The sequence below is a fragment of the Mustela nivalis genome, assembly GCF_964662115.1.
Source record: "Mustela nivalis genome assembly, chromosome: 7".
Lineage (NCBI taxonomy): Eukaryota > Metazoa > Chordata > Mammalia > Carnivora > Mustelidae > Mustela > Mustela nivalis.
This window is the reverse complement of record NC_139026.1, coordinates 37,043,656-37,066,147: the sequence shown is the minus strand read 5'-3', so window position 1 is coordinate 37,066,147 and position 22,492 is coordinate 37,043,656. Positions and strand designations below refer to the sequence as shown.

General features: G+C 38.8%; 1 protein-coding gene across 1 annotated transcript in view; it reads left to right on the top strand.

Annotated features, from left to right (window-relative positions):
- The window catches only part of ACSS3 (acyl-CoA synthetase short chain family member 3), a 156,255-nt gene that overhangs the window by 43,992 nt on the left and 89,771 nt on the right, over positions 1-22,492 (top strand). Inside the window, exons 3-5 of the mRNA XM_082742779.1 lie at positions 5,966-6,154; positions 10,601-10,735; positions 14,668-14,808. Of these exons, the coding sequence (XP_082598905.1) occupies positions 5,966-6,154; positions 10,601-10,735; positions 14,668-14,808 (465 nt within the window). The remainder of the gene's footprint in view (positions 1-5,965; positions 6,155-10,600; positions 10,736-14,667; positions 14,809-22,492) is intronic.

Genomic DNA, 22,492 nt, shown 5'->3' with positions numbered 1-22,492 from the left:
AGGCAGAGGCTCTAGAACAAGAGCAAACTTGGGCCATCAGGGGGCTACCAAGAGTTTAGCAATGAGAAGAAAGAGGAAGAAGATGAAATTGGGGAGTGTCCACGAGACAGATCCTGTAGGACCTTGTGCACCATTGTAAGGACTATATCTCTTAAAAATTTATTTATTTATTTATTTATTTATTTATTAGAGAGAGCGAGAGAACGAGAGAGCATGAACAGTGGGGAGGGGCACAGGGAGATGGAGAAGCAGGCTCCCCACTGGGCAGGCAGTCTGTCATGGGGCTCGATCCCAGGACTCTGAGATCATGACCTAAGCTGAAGGCAGACCCCTACCAACTGAGCCATCCAGGCACCCCAAGACTATATTTTATTCAAAGTATGATGGGACGCTCCATCACTTTGGTTTCTCTGAAGAAGAAACTATATGGGCAAGATTAGAAACCAGGAGATGACAAATGGTCCAGGAGAGAAATGAATAGGCATCTCGTAGCTTAAATCTCCTCAGCAATAACAACATTTGCTTGCATGCGGACAGTTAAAGGATGGCATCCCTCTGTGCTTGTGGAAGCTATTCCACATTTGCGTCTTTATCTAGGATCACTGGCTATCCTTACTGGGTTTTAGAAAAGTCTGATTCAACCTTTCATTGAGGAGCCACCTGCAAATTCCCTGTTTGCTCCCCATCTTTCAAGGTGTTTTTATATAGAACACCATGGGAAGGTTTCTATTTTTCAAGTAGAATTTTAGGAAAAGAAGACTGCTTCTTCAGATACTGTAATTGGTTTTTAAATTGATTATATTTTCTGTGGGTGATTCGACCAGGATGTGTGGTGGGACATCATTGCAGCTTGAGAACATGCTTCCTCTCGTTTTCTCTTTCATATAATTTTCTTTGACATGGCCCTGAAATTGCCTATAATTATTATCTTTTTACTATAATTTGGACACCAGCACTATCTTTCATACAAACATGCTTTTCTTTAGGAGACATTTGGCTGTTTGTGAAGCAAGTGCTAATTTACTCCACAGAACATAGTCTTTGGTCAATTTCATCTAACGTTTAATATTTGTGTCAAAAACATTTGATCATGACATTATACTAACCTCAGGACTGCTTTTGAATGAAGATTTTGCAGAATGAATACATACAAGATTTATTAAAAATTTTTTTACTGTTTATACTGATAAGTTTTCTTTTTATAATTTTAAAATTTAAAGTTTTTGCATGTATTGAAACGTGTGTGTGTTATATTTAAACCAAATCTATAAAAAAAATCAAATCTATGTGTATACAGTTTCACATAACATAAATATCTGTTGTTACATTTTCTTATTTTGTCATTACTATTTATATATGTCCTTTTTCCTGGACTCTGCATTTCTTTACTTTAAGGACTATATCTTCCTATTTTGCATCTGCAAACTTGACTTCAGGATATATGCATATACATACTGTATAAGTTGAATCAATGACAGGATACTTATACATTTGAATGGCTTTAAATTAGATTTCTTTTTTTAAAATATTTTATTTATTTGAGAGAGTGAGACAGAGAACAGAAGCAGGGGGAGTGGGAGATGGAGAAGGAGAGGGAGACGCAGACTCCTCACTGAGCAGGGACCCCAACGTGGGGCTCACTCTCAGGACCCCAGGAGCATGACCTGGGCCGAAGGCAGATGCTTAACAACTGAGCCACCCAGATGCCCCCTAAATTAGCTATTAAACAAATGGTCCATTCAAATAGTCTCTACTGGGAAGAACCAAATAGTGTTGTATCTAAATGAATGTGTACATTCATTTTGTTTTTGTTTTTTTGGGCTTCCTTCACGGCTTAGTTACCCTCCTGCTAACAGAGGCATGGCCTGACCGTGATTTCATATTAGATGTACCACCCTTGACATTAGATGGAAAACCAATTTAGTGGTGTGTGAGTGATAGAAAGTGATTAAATTGTTGATAAAAAACAGTCTTGAGAAGATAAAAGATGAATATGGATTATGTGAATGACACAACTTTTCCTTTGGTTGAGAAACTGTAGATTATACAAGATACATGTTAACTATTTTCTCTTTGGATAGCGATAGAAATTATAAATTTACATTCAAATATCTATGGTAGGATAAGAATATTAACAATGAACAAAAATAACCTCGAATTTCCTTCTCTTTGATAATTTTCCAACTGGAAGTCAGTAAAAACAAGACCCATGAAATAGCAATAATTGAATTGCCCTTTGTGTTGAAGTTTCATAGCACTTTCTTCGAGTGATTATGGACTCTCAGATGGCTGGGATTTCTAGATTTTTTCCTCTTCTTGTTTGCTGTTGCCTACACTTATTTTCGAAATGATTTTATTTGTGTCTGAATCAAGACTTCAGTATTCTGTTCTAGAGCTCCTGTATTGCTTATCTCTAGATATAATGTTAGTAAGAAACATTTTTTAATGAAATATTACCACATATTTCATATCAAACCAGTGTTCATTTATTTGTCTTGCTATGAGCTAATTTTTTTTATATACCTGTTTATTAGAAGTCTCACTAGAAATGTTTTCCCATACAACTTCATTCACATATATAGACATAAATATATAATTTCATATATGTATGTAATATACAGTTTACAGTGTAAACTTTTCCTGGAGTGACATTTATCCCTGGACACTACTGAAAAAGAAATTTTCTCTTCTGATCATGTAAAACTTTTTTTTCCATGGCAGCTCTGATATGGTTAGCACGGTATCAAAACATTGAGTGGTGGCAAAAAGCAGGGTTAACAAGGCCAAAGGGACGCCATCTAGTGGTTTTGTAGCCCCGGTGCAGCCTAATTTACTAATTGTCTACAAGGAAATGGTTCACAGTTCAGATGCCTGAGTCAAGCAGATAATATAAATGGGAGAAATGGGTGGGGAAAAAAATTCATTATCAGTATATATCACGTCATTTATGGTTATAGGACTATGCTCCTATAGCATAAACATAAAATAAGCAAGATGTAGCAGAATATGTTTTAAACTCAGGATGGAAGGAAGAATTTATGCTCTGTGATTAATGGTCCCAGGGAATGGTGAGTTCAGCCTAGTCACTGACATCAGGTTTAATTGATTGCTGTCATTCAACAACAGAAGCCCAGTGGTGCTAGACTTTACAATTTTTTAGGAGAACCTGGAAATCTAATTTTAATATGTTGGCTCCCTATTTTTTTTAAAGGTATGACAGGACTCCCACTTAAATACATGTTGGGGTCACATTTGGTCATTTTGAAATCTTTTTTTTTTTCCCAAAAAAGTTCTTGAATTCATCGATATCATTTCTTTCAGAGGACAGAAAAGTTTTAGGGCATCTTCCAGCAGCCTTATGAAGACTGGAATATAGAGTTACTGCTAGATTGGGTCTTGGATGAAGGTCATTCTTATTCAACAATAGACACCATTCAAGATGCTGAAGTTATAGCTGTAAATAGGGCAAACTCTTCTCATTGGTCTCTCCTCACTCTTCAACAGGACACCCAGCGATATGATCACAGAGCCTGGCTCCTTTCTACAGGGATCACACCCTGAGGGTTTGAATATAAATTTCCAGTGTGTTTCTTGGTCTTGACCTCCACATAGAATTTAAGTAAATGATTTATATTGCTTCAGTTTATCTTTCTCATAATTTTCGGCTGGGCAGCTTTGAGTTCTTAAAAAATAGCACTAAATTAGCAGGTGCAGATCGGGGAAAGCAAAACACTAAGAGAGTTGTTTTTGACTTCCTATCTTTCATCAAAGCCCTTAACTTTGGACACACACATCTTTCCCCATCTGTACAGAGGAAGTGAATAAAGAGAAAAAGGAAGAATGATCAGGGTTCCAAGTTCTTTGAACTTGCTGAAAAAGTAGGAGAGGCAGAATGAAATGAAAGGATCTGTAAATAGCCCTGTGGCCCATTTCCTTGTCTCAGGCCTCCTCTGTTCTTCATCTCAAACAGCCACACCCCAGGGCAAGCCATAGTCCTTCCCACTGCCCATTGGACCCGCATGGGCCCTTTCTTTAGCTCTTGGACCTGATCTATGACCACTTTCTCCCTTGTCCTTTCTGTTCCAACTCCCTGCTCTCCTTGCTTTTACTCCATCACATCACAGATGATCCCCCTCACACCTTTGTACTGGTGGTCTCTCTGCCTGAAAGAGCATACTCGTGGATATCCACTTATTCTTAACATGTACATGTCCTTGCTGAAATGCCACTTTTTTTTTTTAAGATTTTATTTATTTATTTTACAGAGATCCCAAGTAGGCAGAGAGGGGGAGAGGGAAGTAGGCTCCCTGCTGAGCAGAAAGCCTGATGTGATGCAGTGGGGGCTCGATCCCAGGACCCTGAGATCATAATCTGAGCCAAAGGCAGAAGCTAACCTGCTGAGCCACCCAGGTGCCCCTGAAATGCCACTTTCTTAGTGAGGTCTGCCCTCACCATCCCATTGAGAATCCTATCCCCCACATTCTCAGTCCCTTTACTTTATTCTACTTCCGCTCCCCACAAAGTATTGACTACCTTTTAACATAATACATAATTAACTTATGATTGTTGTAAGTATTCAGTCTGCTGAAACATAAGCTCTCTGAGGATAGATATCTTTTTCTTGTTTTGTTTACAGATGTATCAGAAAACAATGTCTGCCATATACATGTGCTCAATATACATTTTTTAGGGGCGCCTGGGTGGCTCAGTGGGTTAAAGCCTCTGCCTTCAGCTCAGGTCATGATCCCAGGGTCCTGGGATCGAGCCCCACATCGGGCTCTCTGCTCAGCAGGGAGCCTGCTTCTTCCTCTTTCTCTATCTGCCTCTCTGCCTGCTTGAGATCTCTGTCTGTCAAATAAATAAATAAATAAATCTTTAAAAAAATTAAAAAAATATATACATTTTTTAAATGAAAGGATGTTGAACTTCTTTTTTTTTTTTTTAAAGATTTTATTTATTTATTTGTCAGAGAGAGAGCGAGCGAGAGCGAGCACAGGCAGACAGAGTGGAAGGCAGAGTCAGAGGGAGAAGCAGGCTCCCCGCGGAGCAAGGAGCCCGATGTGGGACTTGATCCCAGGACGCTGGGATCATGACCCGAGCCGAAGGCAGCTGCTTAACCAACTGAGCCACCCAGGCGTCCCATGAACTTCTTATTCAGTTAGGTCTAAGCATATTTTATACAGTCTGTTTTGGTCCCCAAAACGTAGGTCAAAAGTAGAAAGAAATTTATGTCTTTGATCTCAAGATAGAGGGCCATTAGTTTGCATAGATAATTAGTATTAAAAAACTATAAAGAAAAAAATTATTGGCTTCAGGCAGCAGAAAGGACAAAGAATATGAGGTTCAAAGACTTGTGATGGTTTCCTGGCTGCATCATTTACTCTCTCTCTGGTCCCAGATTAGCTATTTGTTATATCTGAGTCTCAGTTACCATGTTTCTAACATAGGAGTAATAATAACACAATCTGTCTGATTTAGCTTTTAAGTGTTCCATAATGGTTTCTTTCCTAACACATACTTCTTTTTCAACAGTTAAACCAACATATACCCACATTTGCCATTATGTTACTTTTCTGTTCACTGGACAGATTTCCCCTTTAGAATAAAAGCTCCACAGGGACATATCTGTATCTCCGTTTTTCATTGTTGTGTTCCCGACTTGAAACACAATGTCTGGGACATCGTAGTTGCTCAGTAACTATGTTGCTGAATGGATAATTAAGGAAATTTAAGCCACAGAGTTGATATGGCATAATAATAGTAAGTTGGTTTATAGTCAATCATTGTAATACGGGTGGCTTTTATTACTACTACTCTCTAAGCTTACATCATCCTCAAATATGTGTTACTCAGGCTTCTTTGAACCACTACCAAGATGGAGATCATCTTCTAGTGTTAGTATCTTAACTTAGAAATTTAGTGAAATAACACAGAAAACACTGCTGATGTGATGATTTTGTTCTAGGTCTCTAAGCTGGCTGGTGTTTTGGTCAAGCATGGTGTCAAGAAAGGTGACACCGTGGTTATCTACATGCCCATGATCCCACAGGCGATGTATACCATGCTGGCGTGTGCAAGGATAGGAGCCATCCACAGTCTCATATTTGGGGGATTTGCCTCTAAAGAACTAAGTAGTCGTATTGATCATGCAAAGGTAAGTGCTTTATTTGGAGAAATCAGTAGTAGCTACATACAGTGCAGCCGTATTTATCTGTGAATGAATCACCCAAGAATGATCTGTAGTTATGAGATCCTCCTTTCAAATGGGATACTTAAAATGTGTGTTTTCTTTGGCATATATACATTAACCAGAAATATACTTTGGGGTCAATCTTATGTAAAAAACATCTTGCTAGGTGCTATGAGGATTATAAAATACACGATTAGGTGCATACCTTTCAAGTTAGCTTGCCATCTATTTGGGATGTATAATACATACAAGGAAAATAACTGATAACCAATTTATTCATTAACATATTAACTTCCTACTACATGCCAGGTACTATCCTGGATAGTACTGGATAATTACTTACCAAGTGGATTGAACACATAGTTGCTTTAAAACATACATAGTTCTGGGAATGGTAGTATAAGCACAGTGGTGAAGAGGGGTATCGGGGAGGGGCGGATTGCATGTTTAAATGGGGGTACTCGAATAACAAACTTGATAAGGCTGTTGTGAAATAATCATTGAGATAGTCAACTGAAAGCATTTAACACAGTGCCCAGTTTTTAGTACTTAGTAAAAACAGGTTAGCTATCATTCGCTTATGAATGTAGAGCAGGAATCCGCCAGCTTTTTTCAGGTAAGTTACAGACAGTGACTATTTTAGGCATTACGGGTTACAGGTGGCTACTGGTGTTATTACACTTAAGCAGCCTGACGCAGTGTAAGTGGAGGACATGACAGTGTCCCTAGAAAACTCAACAGACACGTGCTGTGGCCGGGGTCTGGCTCTCACCCATTGTTACAGACCCCTGAGTTAGAAGGAGTGACTTCTTTTAGTTGGAGTGGCTGAGGCAGACTTCCTGGAGTCGAGATTTGAGTTAGATCTTGGCTAAGATTCAGCCAGTTGAAGAGAATGATGCTGTGGGATCCAAAAGGAGAGAAAAAGAATATGAGTCTGGCCTGGGCTGGAAATGGGTAAAATTCATTTGGAGGACAGGGAAGAGACAGAGGGGGCTGAAGAGGGAGAGGTGGCGAGCTTGCAGAGGTGGTTTTGTCTGAACTGAGTCCTGTAGACCTTGACTCATCAAGGTTTCTGAGCAGGTGGGTGTCTTGTTTTAAGCAAGGCTAAGAGGAGGCAGATGTTGCAATATGATGTGAGCCAGAGGGAGGAGAGAGGCTGCGATAAGACCCATTGGCGGGTCCTCTGTCTGAGAAGTAATGGGCGATTGCAACACAGTAATCGCAGCGGGCTGATTAAGGAAGGAAGGTCATTATGGGAATGACAGATGGTTGACCTTCAGAGTTTCACAAGCCGGAGATGAGACCTTCCTAACAAGGGAGCGAATATGGACTGAGGGTCCCTTGGGTGCAAGGCAGAGAGTGAGGGTTTGCACATCTGACTTCATCTGGTAATAGAACTGGGTTAGATCAGGTGTTAGAACTGGGGAGCTGGTTTGTGGACTAACTGGATAGATTTTTCTTCTCTCTTTTTCAAACAGGTTGAGTCAGTGCTTATGAAGGTAAATTGGGGGGAAATAGTCACTAACCTGCAGACCAGTGGGCAACTGGGGGCCCCTCTGAGGAAGCTGTCGACGCCAGCATTTTAGCTCTAGAAAATCCTAAACACCATTTGGATAAAAGTATGAGATGTAGTATATGCATTCTTTCCTTTTTAAGGAAATTGTATGATGTGGGGTAATTGAGATACATAAAAATGAGGATTTATAAAATGTGTACTATGTATCACCGGCTGTGTTTTTATTCATCACACACGTTGTGGGAAAGACATTTGGGTTTGAAGCCAAGGACCAAGAAAGAATTCTTGAGACATCTTTGGGGCAAAATGGTGGTTTTATTAAAGCACGTGGACAGGACCTGTGGGCAGAAAGAGCTGCCCTGGGTTCATGAGGAGCGGCCAATGGTATACTTTCAAGTTGGGAGGTGGTTAGGGAGAGCATAGCCTCCCAGGTGTTTTGGAAACAAAATAGGATCCTGAAGGGGCTGCTATTGTTAGGAAAAGAGCATTTGTTACTGTTTAGGAAAAGAAATGTCATGAGACTCTTCAGATGTGTATTGATGGGATGATTGCCAACATGTATCTTGGGGGGGGGTAGAGATGGAGGAAGTTTCCAAAGAAATTTTTTTTTTTAAGATTTTATTTATTTATTTGACAGATCACAGGTAGGCAGAGCAGCAGGCAGAGAGAGTGGGGGGGAAGCAGGCTCCCCGCTGAGGAGAGAGCCTGATGGCAGGGCTTAGTCCCCAGACCCTGAGACCATGACCCAAGCTGAAGGCAGTCTTAACCCACTGAGCCAACCAGGTGCCCCTCCAAAGGAATTTTTATATGTTTAAGTAAACATACAGGATTCTGGGGATCAGGCTAAGATTGCCTCTTGTCCTTAATGGACTATTAATATTGAGACAGCTGAGTTCCTACAGGAATATCACTCTGTTTCAAGGACTTGTCAATGGACTATAGGAAATTTAATAGTTTTTCTTCTGCCTTTGTTCCCTGCATCAACACACACACACACACACACACACACACACACACACCCTTCTAAGGAGTAAGTGTATATATTTACTTGGAATATACTTATTCCTTATTTGTAAGGAATAAGTGTATATACTTATGAGCATGACCATTGAGCAGGTCAAATTAAAGGTGAGAAGATGGAGATATATATCTGAGATACTTGGATAGAATGAATAGTTGAAATCAGGAATGATTTTGATGTCCTGATTTTCAAATAAATTACCTCAAGAAAAAGCTTTATTTTAACAGATGAAAATGGAAAGACTGTACAGTATCCTAACAAGTTGGCTTAGATCAAATAAAATCTCCAGTAAAAGGCTGTTGAATAGAAATGTAGAAAGGATTCTTTTTTGAGGGAAAGAGTCTAATTTTGACTTTATTAAATTATTCAAGCTTTGATATATTCTATATATATTTTTAATTTGATATGGAACTTTCATTTATTCTGAATTCTAATCTTAGGGAATGTTGTCTAGAATTATTTTTGTGAGTATTATAGATATTAAAATGTGAACTCTACTTAAATGTCGGGTCTTTAAAAATATAATAAAAGGAAGCAAGACTTGTTTTTCTTTTCTTTCCTTTGACTTTTCTTTTAAAAGGCAGCCTGATACAGTGGGAAGGGAAAGGTTCTGTAAGCAGACAGAAGTAGCCCTCTTTCTGATTCCACCACTTATGACCTGGGGCAAGCTATGTACCTGCACTGAGTTTCAGCTCCATGAATATTAAATAATATTCAAAAATCAGACTGTGTGATATATGCATATACTTGGTATAATATAAATCTTTCCTAGATGAAATGCATCATAACTAGAAATCAGAATTCAGGAATAGATGCACTATCATGGATTGATTATCTGTCTCCTGAATAATTTATTATCTGCCTCCTTTGCTTCACCATTTCTTGGTGAAGAAGTAGTGTACTTAAAAGGATAAAGACATGTTTGTTTCTGCAAATTAATGAAGATTTTGGTTCTGTTCCAGAAACATTTACTGAGAGCTTATGGTATGATGAGCATTGGACCAGGAATAGAAGACTCAGAGATAAATGAGATCCAAATTTGGGCTTGGGGAGCTTCCTTTGCAGGGGGGGTGTGAGGAAGCTACACTACAGTTGGGCACCTGAGGACTGCCCAGAATGGACATTAACCCTGACTTCTTCAGCAACCCCCAGGGACACCTTTTGGCTACACCTTAGTATATCTTGAAGAAGGACTAGCAAGTTGTCAGGTCAAGAAAAGTTCCAGGTGTAACTTAGTGACAGGTTTAGGCTCTGTGGGGTTTGAAGCTTAAATCATTTGGGGGCCTTTTTAAGAAAAATACAACAAAGTTACAAGTGCAGTATTTGGCAAAAATGGATGTATTTAGAATGAGAAAAGAATCATAAAAGAAAAAAATAAATCAGAGATTCAGATCCCCCTCTTTTTTTGTGGTCACATTTAAGCAGAGATGCTGACATAAAAAAATGTAATAACCCTTCCTAAGTAGCAATAGGCTGACTCTTCCCACCTAAGAAATACTACAACCTCAGCACAGACGAGCCAGTATAGGGGCCTCAGTTAGTGCGGGGCCCCTAGCGTTGCATGTCACCAGCTCAGGGCAATTCTGCGTGGCCTCATGAATTCTTTGGGAAGTATTTTTAAATAGCTCATAGTTATTGGCCCAAAGCATCACTGAGTGGAAAGTTTGGAGCAGGTAAGCAAGATCTCTGTGGAAGTTGTTAGGTCTACAACATTTACAAAGGGTTTATTGTTTTCAGGCCATTTACTCAATAGAGAACAGAATCATTACAGCACTTCTTGTTGAATGTTAAATTGCCAGCCTGCACCTGAAATATTATACTTACCTTAATCAACTGCTCAACTTTCTCAATTACTGTGCTTTTTCCATTGTAGCCCAAGGTGGTTGTTACAGCATCATTTGGGATTGAACCTGGAAGAAGAGTAGAATACATCCCCCTTCTAGAAGAAGCACTGAGATTGGGACAACACAAACCAGATAATGTGCTCATTTATAATCGTCCAAATATGGTAAGAGGAATAGTGAATATGGTGCTTGCTTATGGTGATGTGCTAAGGATCATTATAGTCTTGCCCATGTGAAAGAAACACTAGATTTATAAACAATTGCATATACTTCCTGCATATCACCATTTTTGCAAAAAGAAAAAAAGTATGAATGATGTTTTCTGTCTTTATGAAAAAAAAACTAGCTTAAAACAAAAAGATTGAAACACATATAATAATATGTAATGTTAATGAATTGGGTTCTGCACATAGTCTATTGTGTCATGTATGAATTTAAATTGTAATAATCATGATAATACTAACGTTCACTCACTGACTGCTTACCATTTGATCCTTGATTCTCTACTAGTGAGCAGTTTAGAAAATCTCCCTGATAACTTATGAGCATTACTCCTATTTTATGTGAGAGAAATCCAGTGAGCAGAGATAAAACAATGTGCCCAGGTACTGAGTGTCAGGGTCATGGTCTGAACACAGCGCCCTCTGATCACTTGATCCCTGAGCTCTCCTGCCTTGTGGAGTGGTAGGATTAATATGTATTTAAAAATTGCCTTTTAAAAAATTTTAGAGAAGGCATTTAGTCTGGAAATAAAACCATGTTCAGGAGAACAAAATGTGAATATTCTAAACAGAAATTATTTTGTGATCCATGAAAGAAGAAAAACAGTCTAAAAAACACAATGAATACATTTTACAGTGCTTTTCCTAGTAACTTTGATCTAATGATCACCTTAATTTTACATCCATGCCACTATCAGCTATTTATGGTGGAAACAACTTGGGTTCCTAGCAGATTAAAATTTTTTACAGACGAAAAATGACAAGAGTGCAAAGAATTGTGTAATTTTATGGAACTCTTGAGGTTGTCTGCAGAAAATTCTTAAATGACAAGATACAAGAATAGAAAGCATTAAAACGATGTCATTTTGATTACCACCTAGCAATTCCCATGACCGCATTAAATTTCTGTATAAAGTTTTAGTAGTCTGTGGTTCATGGACTGCCTCACTCAATGATTTTAATATTCTTACTGTCTCAAGAATCTTGAGTTTCTTTCAGATGCCCTCAAGCATATTTTTAAAAAGTCTTGTTGTTAAGTCAAGGAATACAGAGTCAGCAGTGAAAGAGGCTTTGGGTGTGAGGAGGTGGGAGGAAGGGTAGGAACACACACACACACACACACACACACACATAAATGCATGTGTTTCTGTGAGTATGTGTGTGGTCTTTGCATATGCATAAACTCGTGAATTTGTGAAGAACTTCTGCTAGGCCCGGAGCTAAGTACTTTCGTATACTTATTTAATTTTCACAAACCAATGAAGTAGATGCTATTACTGGCCCCATTTCAAAGATGAAGAAACTGAGTTATGGAGCTGTCAGAGCCCAAAGTCACAGCTAATAAGTGGTGTCAAGATTTGAACTTTGGTTCAATGACTTTTTTTTTTTTAAGCTTTATTTGACAGATCACAAGTAGGCAGAGAAGCAGGCAGAGAGAGAGGAGGAAGCAGGCTCCCTGCTGAGCAGAAAACCCAATGCGGGGCTCGATCCCAGGACCCTGAGATCATGACCTGAGCCAAAGGCAGAGGCTTTAACCCACTGAGCCACCCAGGCGCCCCTGGTTCAATGACTTTTAATCAAGAAGATATATGCTATTTCTTTTACATTACAAACACACTGGAAATAGACATGCAAGTTTCCTATTCATATTTTTTGAATGCACATCTCTTCTCTTTACTTTTTGTGGGTAAAGATTCCCTCCTCCATCCTTCCTTTCCATAACTGGCTCACACTCTCTCTCTTTCCCTTTTTCTTGAGACACTTCCCTCTATTTTGAATCTTATTTATCTTCGATGAGGGCTTTGGTTGTCTCTTGTCCTTTACAGTAGTCCTGCTGTTTAGTTAGTATTTAAGCCCAGTGGACTGAGGCCTGGTGATATGTCTCATTAACCAGGATTGCATTTTTGCCAAAGGAGGTAAAAACCAGGCTGCCAGTCCTAAGCCTCAAGCAAGCGATGACAGAATCACAAGAACATCACATCAGTTAGCTCTGGTGCTCGGCCAATACTGCCTTTCTGGAACGCTACCAGGACGTGTCTATAGAAGTAAAAGTATCTATGTAAAAGCTAATGCTGACTTTTCCCTCCCTACCTTTTGCCCAGTCTTCTTTACATGTGCCTGTAAAGGGTTTTCTTAGCCTGAAGAATTCATTCATTCATTCATTCATTCATTCATTCACTTCTCATTTCATTTGATCTGTAATAACTTTTTGCGATCATTCCATTGACATTTTTCATTATGCAGTGTGAGAATTTCTTTTTATGGGTCTGTTATTGTAATGTCAAAGCTTTTGAAATTAGTTGTGTTTCTTTGATTCATAAAAACAAATGGAAATATACAATCTGGTGACAGTGAACTATTTTTCTCTCTCTTATTGGCATATTCAGGGTCTATCAGAGTGAGGCCAGAGAAGCTAATTGGGCCTTAAACTTCACTTTTATGAAATTCAGCTCTGATGGTTACCTATAATGTGTTTATTCACAAAGACATTGTATTTGTGATATTAGATGGAAGTGTTACTTTGTAAATGTACTCCTTTAAATATATGACCATATATGCAACCTGATTATTAAGGATCCTGAAAAATTGGAAATGACTCAGTTTTTCTCAATCCCTCAGGGTCTTTGGGCTTCACTGGGGGATTGCCTTGATGCAGAGAATGCTTACATAGGCTCTTTAGGGGGTGGATCTTACCACCTTTCATGGAGGAATGGGTAGCCTCGCCTGGGCCTAAACTAATCATTCACCAAATGTAAACTTCCTGACGTGTCATCTGGAGCTTAGTTAACATTTCAGAAAATAATCAGGCATGTACTGAATCTTAATTCTACTTAAATAGCTGTGACTCCCCATTAGAATAATTTTTCCATAAGCCACTTCCTTACTTTTTATCTAGCTGGCTTGTTTTGTCGGCAGTATTTTAAGTAAAGAGGTCTAATCTCTCTATCTTTTTTTTTTAAAGATTTTGTATATTTATTTGACAGAGAGAGATCACAAGTAGGCAGAGAGAGAAGGGGAAGCAGGCTCCCTGCTGAGCAGAGAGCCCGATGTGGGGCTCAATCCCAGGACCCCAAGACCATGACCCAAGCCGAAGGCAGAGGCCCCAACCCACTGAGCCACCCAGGCTCCCCTCTAATCTCTTTTAATTGTCTCCGACTAACTCGTGACTCTATTACCATAAAGTTTACAACACAGAGCTTGGTTCGAGGAACAAAAAAGAAAACAAACATTTCTACCATATTAATGGATGACTAAGGTGGAGGGAAAATTGGGTAACATTTTAGATATGTCACATATGCTCATTAATTTTCAAAATGAGTTTTTGTTCTTGAAAAAGCAAAAGTGGATATCTCCCTACTCCTGAAAATGATTTAGTATTTTCTCATTTGCAAAGAATGGCCACAGTATTAGTTCTAAATTGCCGTTGTATAACGAAACGTTTTAATGGGTTAGTTGACATTTTATCATGAAGACTTTAGTTCCAAAATAAAAGAAAAAAAAGTTAGAAAAATAGATATGGGTTTATAAAGTTAATACTGTGCATATGTTTATGAAAATCATAAACCTCTGTTGGTTAAGCTCTTTTGATGAAAACATGACTGCATCCCCTTGGATTTCTTAAGGCTCTCCTTAGATTTGAATAAATCAGGTTCTCTGGTCAGTTCAGTGGAAGCCAACATCAAACTGTTGGACTTTTTAGGAATAGTTTTAACTCATGACCCCGAAATATGTAGTCATAAATGTGTTATTTAATGCTATCTAGGCCTAGATTTTGAGTCAGATGCTCAGATTAATATATGCAGATTTAGTCAGTCGCCATTGTTCTGATGTACCATGCTTTGTTCACTGCATTTTCCTGTATACTTCCTGTGTAGGAGACAGTGCCTTTGGCTCCAGGTCGTGACCTTGACTGGGATGAGGAGATGGCCAAAGCACAGTCACATGACTGTGTTCCTGTTCTTTCGGAACACCCGCTGTATATTCTTTACACGTCTGGAACAACGGGGCTGCCCAAGGTATTCACGCTCTCAGGGATAAGTATCTGTGCGGTGGCCGATTTCCTGTCCACTGAGAATGTTTGATGACTGACTGAAAATGCAGACTGTGCCTGGAGGACTAGGCTTGGGTACTTTATATCTTAAAGGAATGTTGTGTTTAAATCTTGAAAAATATTAATTATACTTAATGTCAAATGCTCTGGCCCAGTCTCTTCCAGAATCTTCACATATATCAGCAAGTTGCCATTGCTTTAGTAAGCTATTAAGATGAATGGATATTTGATCAAATGTCAGTGGGTTTAATACAGTTTTATAAAACTGTGTTTTAAATTAAATATTTTTATTTTCTAAACTGAGATATAACTTTTGTAGAGTAGGGAATTGATTTTTGATCTAAGGGAATTTAATTCTTTGTTATAAATGCAAGTTTGAGAATTGACCTAGACAGTTTCAACAGCATGCAATTTATCCAGAGTATTGAACTGTGCGATTTGCAGCACCGAAGACATCCAAGGATTTTTGAATCTGCTTACATGAAGGATGTTTTCACAAAACAAAGTTAGAAGCATCAATATTTTTGAAGGTGTCAGATAACGAATAAATATCACTTTTGCCTGTATCTCCAACTAATACTGTTTCTTCGTAGAACTTCATAAAATCTGACAGTGTCATCTCCCTATTCATTTTCATTAAGGAGTTCAGTAGACATTGAATCATAAAATTTTAGTGGGGGAAGGGACTTTCACCATCACTTGCATCCTGGAGTATAGTGGCCTCTTTATGTATTCGATTTCTGTAGCATTAGAGCTCTTGAGAATATAATTTGTTAATAGTCTTAAAATAGTTGTTCCATTTGATTAGTTTTTAAAAAGAAAAATTAAGATGTTCCATAAAAAACTCACTTGCTTGTAAAAAAGGAAGCATTTGGTAGGGAATATCTTCTCTCTGAGGATAGAGACCGTGTTTTATTACATTTTAGTCTCCTGTTGTGCTTTGTATTACTTAACAAATTTTTGTGGAGTGCATAAATAAATAAGTAAATGCGTATACATAAATATATTTGTGTCATTGTAGAATCAAACTCTTAGGATTTCTGTAACAACTCTGGTCATCTGAAAAATATTCCTTCATGTTGATGACTATGCCTTGTTCCAGCAGTATGAATGATCTTCTGCACCTAAACTTTAATCCTCCACCTTTTGCAATTATGCATTATGCACCAGCCATCCAGAGGCTAACTGAATGTTTGGCCATAAAATAGAAGGGTATTCAGAAAGTTATAATCTAATAGAAAAGTATCAACATGAGAGGAAACCCCTGACCCTGAAAACACAATATAACCTAACTAAAAAAAAAAGAACCCTCCAAAAATCACTTTAGCTTCTGCAAACCTGAAGGATTCTTATGAAAACCTTTGTGACACTTCAAGATTTTAAATTACCCTGATCTTCAACATGGCCTGGATGGGGATCTTTATAGCAGGAAGAGAAGAGGAGCTTGCGACCCAGAACTGACTCAGCCAGTGTGGTAGAAATGACAGTAATGTATACAGCATCAAATTTGGAAAGTGGTGGTTCCTGGTTCCAAATAAAGAAGGATCCTAGCTTTCCCAGGTTTTGTCTGGGTCAAGAACTTCTCCTTGGAGTCCTAGATGCCCAAACTGAAGGTCGTTTAAAAGATTCAGTTGTTCTTCTTTTCTTCCTAATGTACCATCCTAAAGATAATCTATTTCGGATTATAGATCTCTATGTTGAATTCAGCTCCATTTAACATACGTGTATTGAGTGTTCCTTCTGTGCCAGAAGATAGGCGTGAACCACAGTCCCTTCAGTTTGGTGGGTTGAAATGTATATGAATGCAGGTGGTACAAGATAGACTGTGATCCTTGTTCTAAAAGGACCGCTCTCTCTCTCTCTCTCTCTCTCTCAGTCAGGGAAAAGGTGAGATTGAATAGTGTCTGGAGGATTACAGTCAATAAATTCAGCAAATATGACTGAACACCCAAATATGGGTCTGGCTCTCTTTTTAGAAGTATAGCCAGGACCTAGGCATGACACAAAGAGCTATGGAATATGTGAAAAATGTTATGAAGAAAAATAAAGCAGAGTAATGGGACCCAGTGGTGGGAAGAGCCGGGGAGCTGTTCCACCAAAGAGTGGTCAAAGAAAGCTCTTACAAAATGACATTTGAAGGATGAATAAAACTTCTTCATAGAGTGCCATCACTGAAAGAAGGGTATTATAGGCAGAAAGGGTTAGCATACGCAAAGGAAGGAGTGTGCCTGGAAGTTTCCAAGATGGCTAGTGCATGTGTCACAAGTGAAGAGGAGAAATAACTGAATATATAGGCAGGGGCCAGACTCTTAAATTTTAGCCAAGAAGTTTAGGTTATATTCTGTGTATAAGGAATGGAGGACACTAATGCTACTTAAGCGGGAGAGAAGAGTATGAAGGAAAGAAGGTAAGCCTTTGCAGCATTTTGCTGGCGAGACAGACAAGTACACAAAATGGAGGCAAAGAGATTCATTTTCAGGCTTTTAGGACTTAGGGTAGCACACTTAATTAAGAGAAATCAGATTTTGTTCAAAGATAGTGAGGCAGAGGAAGGGTCTAAGATTTGACACCAAGAACACAGGAGAATGGTTTTGAATATTTACTCAACACAGGAGGTGGTTTAGGGCCGGAGAAACTGGGAGTTTGGAAACACATTGAGTATGATGCCTCTGTGGGATGTTAATGTGGAGATGCCTAGTGAGATGTCGGAGGTGAAGGTCTGGGTCCAAGAAGTGCCTCTGGGTTGAGAGATAGAGCTTTGCGGGTCTTCAATGTAGAGTTCTGGTGTTTAAGCATGGGAGTGTGGAGGTTTTGCAAATTAAGGCATGCAGAAGGGCAAGAAAAAGTTGTCTCTCAAGGTCCCTCAGAACTATTTCCTTCATCCCTCTAGTGCACTTTAGAATTTCAATTGTTTTGAAATTATACACTGTCAACAAATCTTTATGCCACTCGTTTTATTCTACCTTATCCCTGCTAGTTTTTGTTTGCTTATCTTCGTAACACTGCATGTTCTCAGAGTTCTTAGAATATATTTCACACATCTTTGACTCCACTGTGTCTCCATCCTAAAAACTGGGCCATGGTAAATCCTCAGAATATTTGTTAAATGATCTTTTACTTCTCTAGTTAGTTCCCAGACTCCTCTTTATTCATAAGATTCTCATTTCACTCTCGGTAGGTATAATCAGGATTAATGGGATCTGAAATTTTAATATTTGGATTCCCAGAATAGAAGTACAGGAAAGATGAGCACACATACATTTATGAAGCGCTTCAGCATAAATTTCACGTCATCATATAATTTGTTCTCTCAATCTTTGATCTTCATGAGGAAAAATAATGTTGTGATCCCATAAAAAATATTCTGCTTAAAAATACTCATTTCTCAGAGGCACATCGAAGACACACATAAGGCAATCTGTTCTTTGGTTAGAAGTTGCAGATCTATTTAGGGCATATTTGCATCTCTGCATCTGCCAACCCTGGATTTGTCAGGTTGCTGTAGGAGAGGTTAATCTGTCAGCTGCTGTAAATATTCCAGCAGCCACAACTGAGCTGCTCTGCCCACATTTCTGCGGTGTTGTGGGCCTCTAGCCTCTTCAGTTTGGGTGCCTGTGTTCAGGGTACTTCAACGTACTGCACGATGGAAGAATCTCTCATCTGGATGGGGGGGGGCTTTGGGGAAGGGGAGATTTAGTGATGGTTATATGTATCTTCTTCCAGCTCGGTATTGGGAAGGGACAGTGATAATCACATACGTGCACAGGCAGAAGGAACAAAAATGTTCAGTGTCAAAGCAGAAAAGGAGAGCAGGAGAAAAGGGGAAGGAAAGCAAAGGACAGAAAGGGTTGAGAGGATTGAAACCATGAGAGGACGTCGTGCTGAGTGAAAGAAGTCAGGCAGAGGAAGACCTACAGTATGAATTCACTTATATGTGAAATCTAAAAACCGAAACAATACACAACAGAAACAGACCTACGGATACAGAGGACAATCAGATTGTTGCCAGAGAAGAGGGGCAGAAGAGATGGGCAAAATAGGAGATGGGGATAAAGAGGTATCATCTTCTAGTTAAGAAATAAGTAAGGGGCACCTGGGTGGCTCAGTGGGTTAAAGCCTCTGCCTTCAGCTCAGGTCACGATCTCAGGGTCCTGGGATCGAGCCCCACATCAGGCTCTCTGCTCAGCAGGGAACCTGCTTTCTCCTTTCTCTCTGTCTGCCTCTCTGCCTACTTGTGATCTCTGTCTGTCAAATAAATAAATAAAATCTTAAAAAAAAAAAAGAAGACACAGGGATACAATGTATAGACTATAAGGAATATGGTTAGCAATATGTAACAACTTTGTATGGTGACAGATAGTAGCTAGATTTATCATGGTGATCACTTCCTAATGTATATGAATATTGAATCACTATATTGTACACATGAAACTAATACAATATTGTATGTCAAGCGGACTTCAAGAGGAGAAAGAACAAGCAAGCAAGCAAGCAGCAAGGAAGCTGAATGGATAAAGAAGATGTGGTCCATATATATAATGGAATATTAGTCAGGCTTCAGAAAGAATGAACACCCACCGTTTGCATCAACATGGATGGAACTGGAGGGGATAATGCTAAGTGGAATAAGTCAAGCAGAGAAAGACAATTATCATATGGCTTCACTCATATGTGGAATGTAAGGAATAACGCAGAGGACCGCAAGGGAAAGGAGGGAAAATTGAATGGGAAGAAATCAGAGAGGGAGACAAACCATGAGAGATGCTGGACTCTGATAAGCACTGGGTGTTATACACAACTAAGGAATCATTAAACACTACTTCAAAAACTAATGAGGTACTATATGCTGGCTAACTGAATAGAATAAAAAAATTTTTTGAAGAAAGACAAGAAAGAAGCAAATGAACAAAAAAGAGAGGAAAGCATGATGGGAAAGTGGTAGGCTTTTGGTCCTGATGTGCATTTACAGAATTTATGTCACCTTATGTTATGAATGTTAGGTGACATTCATATTTCTACCCTAGAACAAAAAAATAGGAGAAAGTCAAATAAAAAAGCAGTGAACTTTTTTTTTTTAAAAATCTGTGGTACAGTAAAAATGCTGAACTCACTATACCTTTGCCTCTTATCTCACAGTTGTTCAGATCAATAAAAATTATATTGCTGCTAAAGTGTCCTCTGTAGAGGCAGCTTCAGAGGCATCCGAAAGCCTGTAGCAAGAGATTTTATGTTTGATGCACTGTCCCAAATGGAACTACCCCATTTCTGCTAATAAGATTCACTGAGTTCTACAAGTTTCAAAGCTTTCTCCTGAACAAAGAAGACTATTTAAAACAAGAATTGTATTTTTTTTACATGTGCTTATTCACTCAATGTTCACATATTCAGTCAACAAATCGACTACAGGCCTCGTCCATGGCAGTGACCCTGCTGAAGATGAAAAGCCATACTCAGAATAGGAGGAAAGACATAGCCCTCGATCAGGCTGGTCACTTCGAAGATGTTTGCTGGCCTGGGGGCCAGGGAAGAATCAGGAGAGACACTTAAACTGTGGTATTGGGGACAACTTCTTAGACGAGGTGGCACTTTCATGATGTCTTTAAGTACTTCTGTGATGAAGTAGGAGCTAACCAGGTTCAGGGAAGAGGTGGGGGTGGTGGTTCATTCTAGAAAGAGGGGATATCAACTGTAAAGCCATTACAAGAACCAGATTATTGTTGATCTGTTGGATTTTTTAAGTAATCAGAACTGTATCTTTTATATCTCAATTCACTTAATCCCAATCATCTCATAATGGATTTCTTTTACTTAGGTTAAATATTTCTTTACCCTTTCTTCTTTTTTTCCCCTCAGCTTGTCAGGCCAAATTGAAACATGCATGAGCACACACATAAACGTATATATTTACACATATATGTGGGAATAAATACATATGGACGTAACTATGCATATTTGTTTTGTATAAGCCTGTTGCAGAGTAAGATGACAGAGGGTATCAACTTAGCAAGTATGAAATTTTGTTGAGTACTTCAAACTTCGCTTCCTTGAATATTTTAAGATTTGCTTTTTAGATTTCTATAGATCAACTAAGAAAAAAAAACCACATTTTTAGGATGAAGAATTTAAGCTCTCAATCTTATCACACTCAGTCTTCTTCTTCTGTTAAACCCATACTGTTTTGTATTTTTCCTAAGTGTGGCAACCCAAACTGCATACCACACTTGATGCTGACATGTTTTCTTTCCTATTTTATGTTTTACTTTAATGGCCCCATTCATGATATTTTGTGGTTTTCCTTGTTTTCAAAGGCAGCTCATTAAGCTGGAAACTATAAGGACCATCTGTGATGATTCTGTGGTCCTATTCATGGGTGATTAATAAGCATCCTTTAATTTTACCTGTGTGGATTGAAGTTTTAAAATGCTTATATACATTAAACATGTAATGTTATTGTCATCATTTTGCATGTTTTAAAAAGCCCCTCTACGTTGTCTCCTTTTGCATTTTTTTTTCAGATTTTATTTATTTATTTGACAGAGATCTGTCAGACAGACAGAGAGGCAGGCAGAGAGAGAGAGAGTGGGGGAAGCAGGCTCCCTACTGAGCAGAGAGCTCTATGTGGGGCTCGATCCCACGGCCCTGGGATCATGACCTGAGCCGAAGGCAGAGGCTTTAACCCACTGAACCAGCCAGGTGCCCCCCTTTTGCATTTCTGAGATAGAATTCACGTTCATGTCTTTATTTAGGGTGTAGAGTGTTATTCCCATCTGGAAGTTTTTCAAGTTCCTCAGAAGACATTAAGTGTTATGGCTAATACTACAAATACCAGAACAGTATTTTGGCAGGTTACAGGGCTTTTCTGACAATATATTAGTTCATCCAATGTTTTTATTTTTAAGGTAGGTAGAGTATAAGAACATAAGTATAAGTACATAAGGAAAGTAATAACAGATATTCAAAAGTGTAAAATGCAGCATGCTTGGGTTTTAGGAGTAAGTGCTGACATTAAGTGTTTTTACATCATACTCAAGATTTCAAAATTTTTTAAAATGATTTTATTTATTTGTCAGAGAGAGAGAGAGAGAGACTGAAGGGAGGAGAGAGAGAGAGAGCGTGCAATCAGAGGGAGAGTCAGGCAGAGGTAGAAGCAGGCTCTCCGTTGAGCAAGGAACCAGATGCAGGACTCCATCCGAGAACGCTGGGATCATGATTTGAGTTGAAGGCAGATGCTTAACCGACTGAGCCACCTAGGCACTCCTCAGATATGTTCATTTTTTAGGAAATATTTCATTTATTTATTTGACAAAAAGGGAGAGCACAATCAGAGGGAGCAGCAGAGGCAGAGGGAGAAGCAGGCTCTCCGCCAAGCAGGCAGCCCAATGCAGGACTCGATCCCAGGACCCTGGGATCATGACCTGAACTGAAGGCAGACACTTAACTGACTGAACCACCCAGGCACCCTCCTTAAATATGTTTTAAAAGAGTTTTTATTTTCTGATTTATTTTGATTATTAGAATATGATGATTTCATTTTTGAGCATGATTTATGTGTTTTCATTGGCTGAACAATGTTTCTCTTACATTTTAATTATCATTACTTGGAAAATGTGATTATAAATAAGAAATGAAAAAGCTTTATCATCTTATTT